General features: G+C 35.8%; 1 protein-coding gene across 1 annotated transcript in view; it reads left to right on the top strand.

Annotated features, from left to right (window-relative positions):
* Positions 1–14,512, top strand: part of RYR2 (ryanodine receptor 2) — a 721,805-nt gene that overhangs the window by 278,553 nt on the left and 428,740 nt on the right. The window contains exon 4 of the mRNA XM_072755910.1: positions 9,962–9,982. Coding sequence (XP_072612011.1) covers positions 9,962–9,982 — 21 coding nt within the window. The remainder of the gene's footprint in view (positions 1–9,961; positions 9,983–14,512) is intronic.

Raw genomic sequence — 14,512 nt, 5'->3', positions numbered from 1 at the left:
TTCATGCAGCTTCTGAGGTCATGGTGAGGCCAGGAGCTCTAAAACTGCCTGGAACTGTGGATGAATTCTCTACTGGACTGGAAAACCTCACAACTGCCCCTAGATCATTCACAGAGTGCAAAGAGCAGCACCCCAAGAATGCAGGGAATGGGCTTCCTATTGTGTACTGACTCCCATAGTTCTAGAGAAAGTGAGCCTGGCTTGAGATGGGAAGAACATATTGAAAGTGTTGCATTATCTGACATGACAGAAAAGTGTCCTGATGAGATTAGACAGTGCAAAGAGAAAAATGATAGGAAAGTGACAGAAGAAGCAATAGTAAGCTAGAAAAATGGAGCAACACTTCATAGGCTGGAGTTAGTTGCATTTGTTCATCCTACAGATGAGTAACTGTAGTTCTCTGCAGAGAAAATGGTGAGAGAGAGTCTGAGAGCCAGGGTCCTTTCTTCCTGGACAGGATGTAAATGGAATGTGTGCATTGCAAACACTTAGCAAATGCTTTTTTGGGGAGTGAAGTAATAAAAAAAAGCTTTTGGGTCAAAGATAAACATGGGATGGTGTGCACACACCCTTGGCCTGGAAATTTTGGTTTGTTTCTAATGGTTTACAGAATAGAAGCATTAGGGTGTATACCAATTATTTGAGTAGGGAAGTGATTTGTATCATGTATTTATTCATGAGCTCTAGTTGCTGAGCTTCCAGGATGGACTTGAGGAGGCAGCTACATAGATATGTAAATGTGGTTGATTTGTTTGTAGTTTCCCCAGGAGGAGGTCTTTGGTTCCTTTGAGAAAATCAGTTAGGAAGGAATCTGTGCACCTGGTTAGGTAGAGCTAATCATTAGATCATTTGCATGCTGTTCTGTCCAGGATTGCTTTGACAATCCCTTTCTAGGTCTTTTCACTAGCTTGTCACTGTTGCAGAGCTGTCTCCTGTGCAGACTGTTCCTAATTTAACTGTACTGGATGACCTTCATGTTTGTGAAGGAATTTAGGCCCTAGGTTTTCTTTCTGTCTCTGGTTAGTTCTTCCTCCTCTGCAGTTATTACCTAAACTGGACTCACTCCCTGAATATGCTCTATATTGAACCCTTTTGTAAAGCTCCCAGCCAGCAGTAATATTTCCTATCACAGAAATATTGGGTTCTTATGCTTGCTTACACTTTTCTCATTTTATATTACATAACAATTATGTGACATATATCCAGTTTTTTATATTAAAATGTTTTTTTTTTTTTTTTACCTCTGAAAATGTTTTTATTTCATGTATTTTTTCTAGAACAGTTTTAGGTTTACAGAAAATTGTTGAGAATGTTTTTATACCCCCTGTACCCAAATCCTCTATTATTACAGTCTTGCTTTCATTTGGTACATTTGTTACAATTGATGAGCCATTGCTGATGCATCCTGATACTCAAAGGCCCATAGTTTATATTGGAATTTATTTTTCGTGCTGTATGTTCTATGAGTTTTGACAAAGGTATGATGTCGTGTGTCCACCATGATTATGTCATACAAAATGGTTCTGCTGCCTTAAAAATCCCCTGTTATTTACCTGTTATTCCTCCCTCAACCACTGGAAACCACTGATCTGTTACAATTTCCATAGTTTTGCGTTTTCCATTTCACATAGATGGAATTACACAGAACATAGTGTTTTCATACTAGTTTCTTTCACATAGCAATGTGCATGTGACATTCCTCCATGTCTTTTCCTAGCCTGATAGCTCATTTTTTATTGCTGACTACTGTTCCATCATATGAGAGGCCCAACAGTTAATTCATTCACCTGTCAAAGAACATCTTAGTGGTTTCCAAATTTTGGCAAGTATGAATAAAATTGCTGTAAACATATGTGCAGGTTTGCATGCAGACATAAGCTTTAAATTCCTTTGGGTAAATACTAAGGAATGTGATTGATCACAATGTTCACTGTGTTTATTTTTCTAAGAGTCTTTATTCCAAAGACTATACCATGTTGCATTCCTACTAACAAGAAATGAGAGTTCCTCTTGCTCCACATCCTCCTCAGAATTTGCTGTTGTCAGTTTTTGGATTTTAGCCATTCTTACAGGTGTGAAGTGGCATCTCACTGTTACTTGAATTTGCAATTCTCTGATGGCATACTATGTTGAGCACCTTTTCGTATGCTTATTTTCCATCTGATAATGCCTTTGGTGAGGTGCCTAGGAAATCTTTTGCCAAATTTTTAATTGGATTGCTTGTAAGAGTTCTTTGTATATTCTGGATGCCAGTCCTTTTTCATATCTGTATTTTGCAAAGGTTTTCTCACATTTATGGTTTGTCTTTCCTTTTGGCTAACAGTATCTTTCACAGAGCAGGAGATTTAATTTTAATGAAGCCCAGCTTATCAATTATTTTCCTCATGGATCATATTTGGTGTTGTTATCTAAAAAGTCATTGCAAAATTCAGGGTCATGCAGATTTTCACCTGTATTACCTTCTAGGGGTTTTATTGTTTTATGTTTTACATTTAAGTATGTGAACCATTTTTAATTAATTTTTGCAAAGGTTTTAAGGTCTGTGTCTGGATTTGTTTCTTTTCTTAATTTGCATGAAGTTGTTCAGTTGTTCCACCATTATTTGGTGAAAAGACTATCCTTTTTTCATTGAATTACCTTTGACCTTTGGCCAAAGATCAATTGATTATATTTATGTGAGTCTATTTCTGGGCTTTTTCTTCCATTCTAGTGATCTATTTGTCTGTTCTTTTGCCAGTTCCACACTGTCTTAAGAGTAAGTCTTGATGTTGGATAGTGTTCATCTTTTTTTCTCCTTCAATGTTGTATTGACTATTCTTGTTTTTTTTTTTTAATGCATTCCCATATAAACTTTAGAATCAGTTTGTCAACCTCCACAAAGTAACTTGCTGAGATTTTCACTGGATTTGCATTGAATTGTTTTGTTGAAATCAGTGTGTCCTTCTTTGCATCTCTCACTTTTTTATAGTGAATGAATCTGGAATTTATTAGTTTATTATTATATGGAGCTTATTATTACTCATGTTAGATTAATTTAGAATTTATTTAAGGTTAGTATTTCAGTTGATTTTTTTCCCCCAATAGCTAAGCAAAAGTTCCATCATTTTTCATGACTGATGGTTCCCTTTTTTTAATTAATTATGATGCTTTTTTAAGTTCTACGTTAAATTTATACATTCCCAAATGTGTTATTCTAAATTAAATACTCTGTCATACAGATCTGTCCATTATTCCCAAACATCACTGATTTGATCACTGTATTTTGGAAATGTTTTAATTCTTAATAGGGCAAGTTCCACCTCATTACTTTTTTCCCTCACAAATTGCTCATTCTTTTCTTGATGATTTATTTTCCCCAATGAATTTACTTGTGGCATTTAATTGAACATAGTAATTCTCATGAGAACCTACCTGAAAGAGAGCTACTATATTATTTGCTGAGCACTTATGCATTTGAATTCGTTCATATTAAAGTTCATGCAAGAGCCATTTTGACATGTTCTGTGCTTAGAGAAAGTAGGTATTCCTGAGGATTGGGACAAATTCAGGATGCAATTTAAATAGTATTACAGGACTGTTCCTTTTCTAAGATGGGAATAACTTAGGAAGTGGGAGATCTTAGTCCTCTATTATTTAGTTTAACTTTTGGAAGGAAAAAAATTACTTTTGAGTAGATTTTCTAAACTCTTTCCTGGAATTAAGTTAAATGAGTTCATGTGGAAGATTGCCAAGCTGACTGTATTGTGCTAAAGCTGTTTCGTGGTTTCACAAACTCCCCAAAATGTGAAGGTTCTGTCTGATTAATACAAAAATCAGAATAAAGCCAAGAAATAGGACTAATGTGTAATTCAGTGCATTTTACTGGACTTACTTTTATCATTTCATTTGCTTAATAAGTTTATGATGAGTTTTTTTTTTTTTTCTTTTTGAACTGATGGCAGAAAGGACTTTGGGGGCTCATGTAATTTAAAATACAAACCACATTAAGTATTGAAGTCGGGAAACATGCTTTTTTTGGTTGTTTATAATTTCCTCATCTTTAGTACCATGTCTCTCTGTTCTAATTTAATACTTTGTATTTTCTATTTAATATTATGTGGCTTGCTCCTGAGAGGATTTAGGTAACCACCTCAGTTTGAGATCCAGTGAATCTCCAATTCTATTATTTGTAAATATATGTGGAAATTAAAAAGAAAATGCAAATAAAGAAAAAGTATATCCTTGCTAACTGTTAATACTGTTAAAACAGTTTAAAACTGTTAAAAATGGGGCAGCCTGGGTGGCTCATGGTTTAGTGCCACCTTCAGCCCAGGGTGTGACCCTAGAGTCCCGAGATTGAGTCCAGTGTTGGGCTCCCTGTGCGCGGCCTGCTTCTCCCCTCTGCCTGTGTCTCTGCCTCTCTCTCCATCTTTCTCTCTCTGTGTCTCTCATGAATAAATAAATAAAATCTTTAAAATAAAGTAAAACTGTTATAAATGTATCCTTGCTAACTGTTGAAACTGTTTAAAACAGTTAAAGGGGGGAAGGCGAGTATAAAAATACCCAGCACAGTATCTGTGGAAATACTTATTAGTTTCTTTTCCCTTCCTGCTGCCAAGGGATAAACTCACTGCTTGTTGAGATGTAATTGATCTATCTACATGTCAATATTTTAATAAAAATGTATAATGTCAGTTTTTAAAATTCCTTATTAAATGGTGGTTTGGTAACTTATTCAACAAATAACTAGACACCAAGGAATCTATGTTTTGTTTTGGAGAGGTGGGAAAAGGAAATATGCAATCCAAAACAAAGTAGTTTTTAAAAAACTTAGACTCAATAAGCCAATACACAGAGCATCGTAGTTTCAGATGTACAATTCAGTAATTCATCAGTTGCATATGATACCCAGTGCTCATCACATCACATGCCCTCCTTAATGTCCATCACCCAGTCACCTCATCCCCTTCCCCATCTCTCCACCAGCAACCCTCAATTTGTTTCCTATAGTTATGAGTCTCTCATGATTTTTCTCCCTTTCTGATGACTTCCCATTAAGTTTTCCCTCTTCTCCTCTATGATCCTCTGTGCTATTTCTTACATTCTACATGAGTGAAGCCACATGGTAATTGTCCTTCTCTGATAGACTTATTTTTCTCAGCATAATGCTCTCCAGTTCCATCCATGTTGATGTAACATTTCATCCGTTTTGACAGCTAAGTAGCATTCCAGTGTGTGTGTGTGTAATATCTATATCTATATCTGTCTATCTATATCTCACATCTTCTTTATCCATTCATCTGTTGATGGATATCATGGCTTCTTCCACAGTTTGGCTATTGTGGACATCACTGCTATAAACATTGAGGGTGCAGGTGCCCCTTCAGATCACTACATTTGCATCTTTGGGGTAAATACCTAGTAGCACAGTTGCTGGGTTGTAGGATAGCTCTATTTTTAACTTCTTGAGGAACTTCCACACTGTTTTCCAGAATGGTTGTACCAACTTGCATTCCCACCAACAATGGAAGAGTGTTCCCCCTTTTTCACATCCTTATCAACATTTGTTGTTCCTTGACTGGTTATTTTTAGCCATTCTGACTAGTATGAGGTAGTATCTCATTGAAGTTTTGATTTGTATTTCCCTGATGCCTAGTGATGCAAAACAAAATAGTTTTAATTTATTTTGAATTTTTACTGTTTGGGTCAGACTTATTTGAGAAATTGCAGAAAAAATTCATTAGTTTCATTTCTAAGTTGCACTACATCAGTACTCCAATTGTTGAATGGATAAGTAAATTGTGATATAATCATATGGTGGAATGTTATAAAGCTGGGAAAATGAATTAATTACTACCACATTCAACAATGTGATGAATTATATAAACCTAATGTCAGCTGAAGAAGCTAGATAAAAAGAGAACATGATCTATATTTTTAAAATAAGAAAAGGCAGGGATGCCTGGGTGGCTCAGCAATTTAGAGCCTGCCGTTGGCCCAGGGCATGAGCCTGGAGTCCCAGGATTGAGTCCCCCAGCAGGCTGTCTTCATGGAGCCTGCTTCTCCCTCTGCCTGTGTCTGCCTCTCTCTCTCTCTCTCTCTCTCTCTCTCTCTGTGTGTGTGTGTGTGTCTCTCATAAATAAATAAAAAATCTTTTTAAAAAATAAGAAAAGAAAAAACTAATTAATAGTGATAGAATAATGGTTACCTTTAGAGAGGATGGGAAGGCAGCCTTTAGATCATAGAAGTGTCCTATATTTAGATCTGGGTGCTGATTACATGGGTTTGTTTACTCAGTACAATTTCAGCAAACTGTGTACTCATGACTTACATATTTTTCTGAACTCATTATATTTATGAAAAACATGGCCTCTCCAAATCATAATTTACTTAAAAAAATCTAGACGACTTCATCATATTTTGAATCCTGGTACACAGTGTGCAAATTTTCATGTTCTTGCCCTCCTCTCCCCCTCCAGGCTTAATGTCAAACAGTCTGTGAGGTGGAGAACTATTTATAGGATAGAACAGTTTTTTTTTTTGTTTTCACTTTTCTCTAATTTATTACTTAAAAAATTATCAGCACCGTAGTAGATTATAGGCATGTATTAAGTATTTTAATTACTTTGTTGTGTTATGCCTTGATATTAAAAACTGTATATTCTTGATGAATGTTTTATTGTTGCAGTGTAATTATTTAGAAACTTATCTGTGCAGAAACCCAAACATACCTTGAAAATTTGAAACTAAATAACATCTTCTTGTTACAAAAAATTTAGGGCACCTGGCTGGTTCAGTTGGTAGGGAATCCCGCTCTAGGTCCTGAGTTTGAGCCTTATATTGGGCATGTAGCCTACTTAAAAAAAAAAAAAAATCTTTAGGTGCATTTTACTTTCTCTTATCTTGATGTTAACCCATTGTATTGGGTGGCATTTACCAGAAGAAATAGGCTATGAGCAATTTCTAATTAAATGCAGAATAAAATTTTGAAACAGGAGAGGGAAAAAAGGACATAACTTGCATATGGTGTACCTAGCAGTGGTGTGAGAGTTTGAAGTCAGAGACTCAATTTCAGGTCAAGTTCCATTGTTTAGTAGCTAAGGAACATTATTTCATTACATTTGTTTATGTGTCCTTTGTTTCTTCATATTGTAAAATGCAGTGAATAAGATTAAATGTAAAGTGTTTAGTTTCAAAGCATGGCACAGAGTAACTTCTTAATGCCTGGGTTACAGATTTAGTAACAAAATTCTTGACCTTACACAGTAAAATCAGTTAAGCAATTTGGAAGAAGCAACCAACTTTTTTTTTTTAGAGATTTTGTTTATTCATGAGAGACACAGAGAAAGTGAGAGAGAGAGGCAGAGACACAGGCAGAGGGAGAAGCAGGCTCCCCACAAGGAGCCCGATGTGGGACTCGATCCTGGATTCTGGGATCAGGACATGAGCTGAAGACAGATGCTCAACCATGAGCCATCCAGGTGTCCCATCAACCAACTTTTAAGGTTACGGAGTAGTTCATGTTTATATGTCCTAAATATATTACTAAAATATGAATAGAAAAATAGAAATGTCATATGAATATTCCATTTTCCATGTAATGATATAATTTAGAATTAATTACTTTTGTATTGTACTTTTAACTCCTGTCCGCTCTGCTAAATGAGGTTGGTATTTAAATTATATTTTGTAAAAAAAAAAAAAATAAATAAATTATATTTTGTTTTTTTAAATGTAAGTTTTATTTGAAAAAGAGATTGTCTTTTTTTTAGTTTTACTGTGATCGAATATTTGATGTAATTTTCGAGAGATATTAAAATATTTATTTTTTTCTAAATTAATAAAATCTCTGTATTTTTTTTAAAAGTCCCAGATGTTTAGATAATAAATAATTAGGATGAGTGTTCATTTGTCTTATATGCCTTATGGATTTGGTAATTATTTAAACTATAAAATTAATCAAGGTTATTGTGAACTTTAAATTTCCTTTCCTCAATTAGCTCCTCAGAAATCATTCTCCTCTTCACCGTTTGCAGGCATTTAATGAAATGATTCTTGTTAACATTAATAAAATACGTGTCATGAAATCTTTCTGCATCGCTTATGCATAATTACAACTTTATTGCACTTTCGTCTTTTAAATCTGTGGGCCATTTGTCTTGTCTTGTGTGTTGATCTGAATTCACCCCTGGCACATGCTGTTTGCTAAGCCTGTCTTTGGGTCTTGGGATGCTGAGTTCGTTATATTGCTACTAATTCTTGCTACTTAAGAAACTGTTTCTTTTTGTAAACATACATCATTAAAGAACTTCTATTACTAATTACTAATAGTTTTGATTCTTGATTATAGGTTCTCTTCTAGAAAAATCCTGCAACTCTTTATCTTGCACCGATGCACAAGTGTGTGTGTGTGTGTGTGTGTGTTTGAGAGAGAGAACGTTTAACATTTAAAATTGAAAATAGTGATGGGCAAATATAATGTCTTTGCTAATCATTGAAGTCACTGAAAGTATGGCACATTTTATTTTCCTGACAAATATTTAAAAGAAATCATTTCAATTTCCTTGAATTGTTCTTAAAAGACCATAAATATAAGAATTTATCCTTTTGGAGGTAGAAAAGTAAATGGTAACCATTTTAAAACTGGGATTGAAAGAAATAAATTAATTACTCTAATAGGTTAATGTTTAAAATGAACACCTGAACTTTATATCACAGCAAAATACCATAAAAATCTATAGTGAAAACTGGACCTTTCTGTTCAGTAAATTTTTCTTTCTTAAATAGCAATTGGTGATTTTAAAATGCAAAGGTTGGAAGGAGGCTTAGAACAGATTAAGAGGACTAAATAAATTATTAAATAAATCAAAGTGCTCTGTTACAAGAAATTCAAGTGAATTTCTTGAATTCATTGAATTTCACTGGGGCTTCAAAACAAATCCACCTGTATATTTATGTTGATATTTTTATGTCACTTTGTAATATTTTTAAAATAGCCATTCTGTAGGTTACATTTATGCACCTTTCCTCTTAGGCACTTGCTTACCAAGGGATGCAGATTCTTAAGTATGGCCCAAGATGTCTGCCTGAATAGCATTAGATTCTTCCCTGATTAATGGATTTTGTAAGGAAAACAGTTACCAATAAACTTAAATGTATGAAGGATCTGAAGCAAACCTCCAGTCTTACAGGACACCAATCAGATGTGTTATAGAAGGGGTGTGGGTTATGGAAATCTAAAGTCTGAGACAGAGCATACCCCCCAATGTTGAATTTTGTGGTTGTCGTTCTGATTGATTTGCTAGGAATCCTCGGGCACTGTAGAAGGCAGTCTTTGTTGACATATGTTTTTTCTATTCTATTTTATACTTTGGAATGTAATTATATTCACTTATTTTTTGAAAGATTCACATAATGACTGTGAGGCTAACATGCATTCGTTAGTAAGTATAATTTTAAAAATAATTTGATGCTGATAGAATTTCGGGATTATTTGGCAAGGTATGCCTTTTGTCATACTGTGACATTTTACACAATATTAGGAAGATTGGAGTAAGGAATTTTACTTACATTACATGAAAGATTTTTATCGTTAGATGCTATATTTCTAAATTGACCTTTTTCATTAAATAGATACTTATAATTAGAGGAGAATAGTAATCCATAAATCCAGAGGCCTATTAGGTTTGAAAATGAGGTAAACATTCATGTTTGCTTTTGAATATGTTGGATGATGATTATTTCATGTACCTTGTGCTTTTCTAGCCTAATAACTTTAGAAGTTCTGATTACTAAATTGAGGGTTTTGTTTGAGGAGATTAAATGTTATTAATTAAAATTTTGAATACCTTTATTATCCGTTAGAATTAGAAGTATTTTTGTGCAGGGACCATATTTCAGTTTGTTTAAATGACATTAATTGAAACGTTGCCAGGTATTTATTTGTTTGCTTGTTATTTATTTTGGCTTTTTCTTTCCACAGCAAGTTGATGTGGAAAAATGGGTATGTGTTTCCATCCATGTATTTACAAAGAAATTGTGATCTAAACGAGTGCATGTTTGCTGTTGCCTCTAATCATTTTTGCTTTGCTTCCTAGTGTGGCTTGTACTATTGAGTCCTCAAAATAACTGCTATCTTGTAATGAATGAATATTTTACTGGTCTCTAGAACTTTATAAATTTTTGGTTTTGCATCATCTGAAATGAGGTAGATTGAAATCCTCTTCATACCTTAGAAGTATATGCTTTCTATATAAGTGCCTTTGTAATTATGAAAGGCTTCTGATCAAAGGAAGGCTTTTATTATTAATGTTTATCTTTTATCAGAAAAATCTTGACTATTTCAAGTCCTACTTCTTAGCTCTATATTTTTTCCAGGAACTACAGAAACAGTTTGTTATCTGTATTATTGTAATCTTTTTTTTTTCTTTTTCTTTTTTGTATTACTGTAATCTTAAGAAGCAAAGGTGAATGGCAATATCGTGAGCAAAATGCAGTGGCAGGATTCTGGAGGCTAAGAATGGACCAACCTTGTGACAAGTTGTGTAAGGTGGTCGTGTTGCTACTTTGGTATCACTGTCCTCTTCTGTTAAAAAAAGAGGGAGAGAGAAGGATCCTTCCAGTCCTGAAGACCCTGAATGTCCCAGATAATTCTGAATGGAATTAGGGTCTCCCCAACACTGATGTTTCCAATTTACTTTTTCTCCAGAGCATGCAAAACTGTGAGGCATATTATATTATTTTCGCTGTTGCAGTTTTTTGTTTTTATTTGCTGTATGACTTAATACGATGACTTTTTAAAAATTGGCTCAACTGATGGATTTGTGTTATCTTTATTATTTTTCTTGATCCTAGGATCTGATTCTCTTGATAGTCTCTGTATCATGTGCATTTTGCTACCTTTTAAGAGTCTGCCAGTGGTGTCTCCCAAACAAGTGTATGTTCACCTGGATTTCTGTGAATCTTGGTGTATTTTCACCTACTATATCCCTTAATATTCATGTAAAGCTTTTTTTTTTGAATATTTTATTTATTTATTCATGAGAGACACACAGAAATAGGCAGAGACACAGACATAGGGAGAGAGAAGCAGGCTCCATGCAGGGAGCTCGATATGGGACTTGATCCCAGGACCCCGGGATCACATCCTGACCTGAAGCCGACGCTCAAACACTAGGCCACCCAGGCATCCCGAAAAGCATTTTTCTTTTGTAAAAAATGGCCATTTCCATGATGGTGATACCTATATATTGATTACGAGAACTACTGCTTCTGTTTTGTATTTCTGGCAATAATTTAAATTCATCATCTATCTATTCATAACTAAACTACTAATAATTTTGTTCTTGTTTTTGTTTTGAAATTTTGTATCTTCTGTGCCCATAATTTGTGATCCAAGATTTACATTGTTCTTGTCTTGGTAATGAAAACCTGTCTCTAAGAACATGTCTATCAGCTTTTTGGTTGGTCTCCCGCCAGTATCAGCCATCCTAAAACAAGTCTCTCTGTCTTTTCTGATCTAACACTGTTTTTGTGCCATACCTAGCTCACTTTTTCTTGAACCAACCATCCAACCCACATCCTGGAAATAGGATACATATACAAATAGAAACCCCTTTGCCATTGTCTGTGAATAAAATTTGTTAAGCATATTTGTAAATCGTAGCAGTAGAGATTGCTTTCTGGTTCTGAGAAAGTCATGGAAGTAATATTAAGCTGAGAATCATGTAGTCCATCACCTTATGTAGGCTCTCTGTGAACTATAATCTCCTTGTCTATAGGATTAGAATCTGGACTAGTCCTTGCTTGTTCTAAAATATTACCATTTTTAATAATAAAACATTGATGCTGAAACATACTGCCATTGAGATAATCCTATAATGAAAATGTCTTGTTGGATTCGTTTGGGAAAACTGTTAATCACTGAGTTTATGACTCAATAAATTTTAGATTTGAGCTCTTTCTTTCTTCGAAGACCCATGTAGTTCAAATCTTATGCATTTGCCATTAGAAGTTTGAAATTCTACTGTAACAGAATTTTTACTCATTGGTTAAAGAGAATCAGATCCCAGGATCAGGAAAAATGGTAAAGATAACATAAAATCATCAGTTGAATAACTGAGACTTTTGTGACCTGAAATGACCTCCCTTACATTTAGACCATGAGATACCCCCCAGACATTTCAGATCACAAAAGTCTCATTTTTGTAATTAAATTGCCCAATCCTGTGTAATAGGGGAAGTCAGAAATTAATGCAAATTACGTATTTTGGGGCTCAGACTACCCAAGGCAGGAAGCCTGGAGGGGAAAGGGCTTGCTTCTCACTTCCCCCTGCCAGGTCCCTCACAACCCTGCCCATGGTCCAGTGTTCCTGTGCCTCCCATGTGGGAGAAGAGGAGAGTTGGCAGGAAATCTTTCTTGATGATAGTGCTGCTCATCAAGCTTGTCAGGTGTTAAAGTTGACTCTCTTTGGGACACTTCGGAGGGTTTTCTGGGGAGTGCCCATCACCAGAAGTCTGACCTATGGTTCTCTTGCTGCAGTCTGTGGTCCCCACAGCTGGGTGGTGGTGATGATTGCCTTGTTTTCTAAGGTCTCTTGGGGGCATTTCAGACATCCCCAGGCTGGCTCTTTCTGGGGGGCCTGTTTGTTGGCAGTAAGCCACCTCCCAGTGGCAGCCCTGCACTCTGTTGCCACAGAGCCTGTCTTAGCTTGTCTCTTTATCTGGATCTCCAGACCCAGTCAGACGCTGGTCTCTTGGGTTCTGCTTCCTGAGGGTACAGGTGTCCCTGAAGCCACTCTCACTGGGCTTGCAGTGGGGGGAGAGCAGGACTCTGAGCCTACCAGAACTTCCAAGAAACTATTTCTTTGCTCTCCAACTGCTTCTGGAAGACTAGAACTGGGGATCAGCCAAGGGCAGCAAGCAAATTTTCACCTTGCTGAAATTCAGATCACAGGCATCCTATTTTAACACTGTTATGCTTGCTTATATATGTACTGCATTTAACAAACCCAGATGAAGACCTTTAGGAGCTTTCTAAAACTTCAATATACATGGAAATTACAATGGCTTCTTAATACATTTTCTGACTGTGATTCTGGATAGCATCATCCAAGGTCAGTCAATCTGTCTTAATCTTTTGTCTCCCTCCCTCCTCTCTTCCTCTCTCCACTTACTTCCCAAGGTCTCTTTGAGCATCTTTGAGTATTTTGCATTTAATTATGAGCCCATTGAGTAATCAAATGCTGCTCTTCATGCACCAAGGGAGAATAATGTTGGTGAGTCCTGGATTAACAGGTGATTGATTGCCTTTTATTTTCCTCTACTGCTGCCCTTCTGGCACCCCTAACCCATAGCATTGGTCTAAACATGGGACCTGGGATTTGTCATGGTTGGAGTTGGGGAGAAGGGATGGAAAAGATTGTGAGATTTTTCTATGTGAAGCATTGTTTATAGACTGGATAAGGTCTCATGTATTTCCTTGTTCTTTTCAAGAACACATGGATGCTGTTGTAATTATCAAAATACAAAATTCTTTCAAACATTCCTAACTTAATAGCAGTACAAAAAAATAACATGTTTTCATGTGCAAGTACTCTTATGTCAGGATCTGTGAAATGCTTTCATGTTACCAAGGTTCATTCATGTTTGAAATGATTTGAAAGAAATTAGAATCTTTTATATCTTAATATACACAGTTTTCTATATGTAGGTGGAAGTCTGAGTATAAAGTGAGACTTTATGTACCTTCCAGTCATTATAATCCACATGTTCTGTGTAGAGATCAATTTGTTGTTTTTGATTTAGAGGAATTTTTTTTTTTTTTATGAGACAAGCTACACAAAGAGGAAAGCCCTTGGTAGCTAGCTCTTCTATTTCATATTTTAGATGTTCATGTAGCTTGATGATTTACAAACATGTGTCTGAGAGATAAAATGGGAGGATTTATAGTAGCTTACCAGAATCATTTATTTTTCTTTACCCTTTTAGAGAAGAACTAGATAATTGCACATATATATATGTCAAATCCATTACACTCAAAGGCAGTCTATCTAAATAAACCCTGCCTGTACAGAGTTATCGATAGGTTGAAAATGACAACATTACTACCCATCTGCCCCCCAAAATATAATGAATTTCTTTTTTTTTTAAATTTTTATTTATTTATGATAGTCACACAGAGAGAGAGAGAGGCAGAGACATAGGCAGAGGGAGAAGCAGGCTCCATGCACCGGGAGCCCGACTTGGGATTCGATCCCGGGTCTCCAGGATCGCGCCCTGGGCCAAAGGCAGGCGCTAAACCGCTGCGCCACCCAGGGATCCCATGAATTTCTAAAAAGATACCAGCATGTTCATAGCATTAGATGCCAGTGATCATCATTAATAAGGACAATGTGAGAGTGTGGCCATGGGTTCTATGGCTACAAGTACCATTACTCTCTCATGGGCCCCCATTAGATGCTTTCTGGGCCTACAATCAACATGTATGTCAATCAGTTCAGTCTTGGATATTTTCAGCGGGGAATCCCTAGAA

This window comes from Vulpes vulpes, chromosome 4, assembly GCF_048418805.1.
Source record: "Vulpes vulpes isolate BD-2025 chromosome 4, VulVul3, whole genome shotgun sequence".
Lineage (NCBI taxonomy): Eukaryota > Metazoa > Chordata > Mammalia > Carnivora > Canidae > Vulpes > Vulpes vulpes.
The sequence above is the reverse complement of the archived record's forward strand: the minus strand, read 5'-3'. Positions and strand labels throughout refer to the sequence as shown.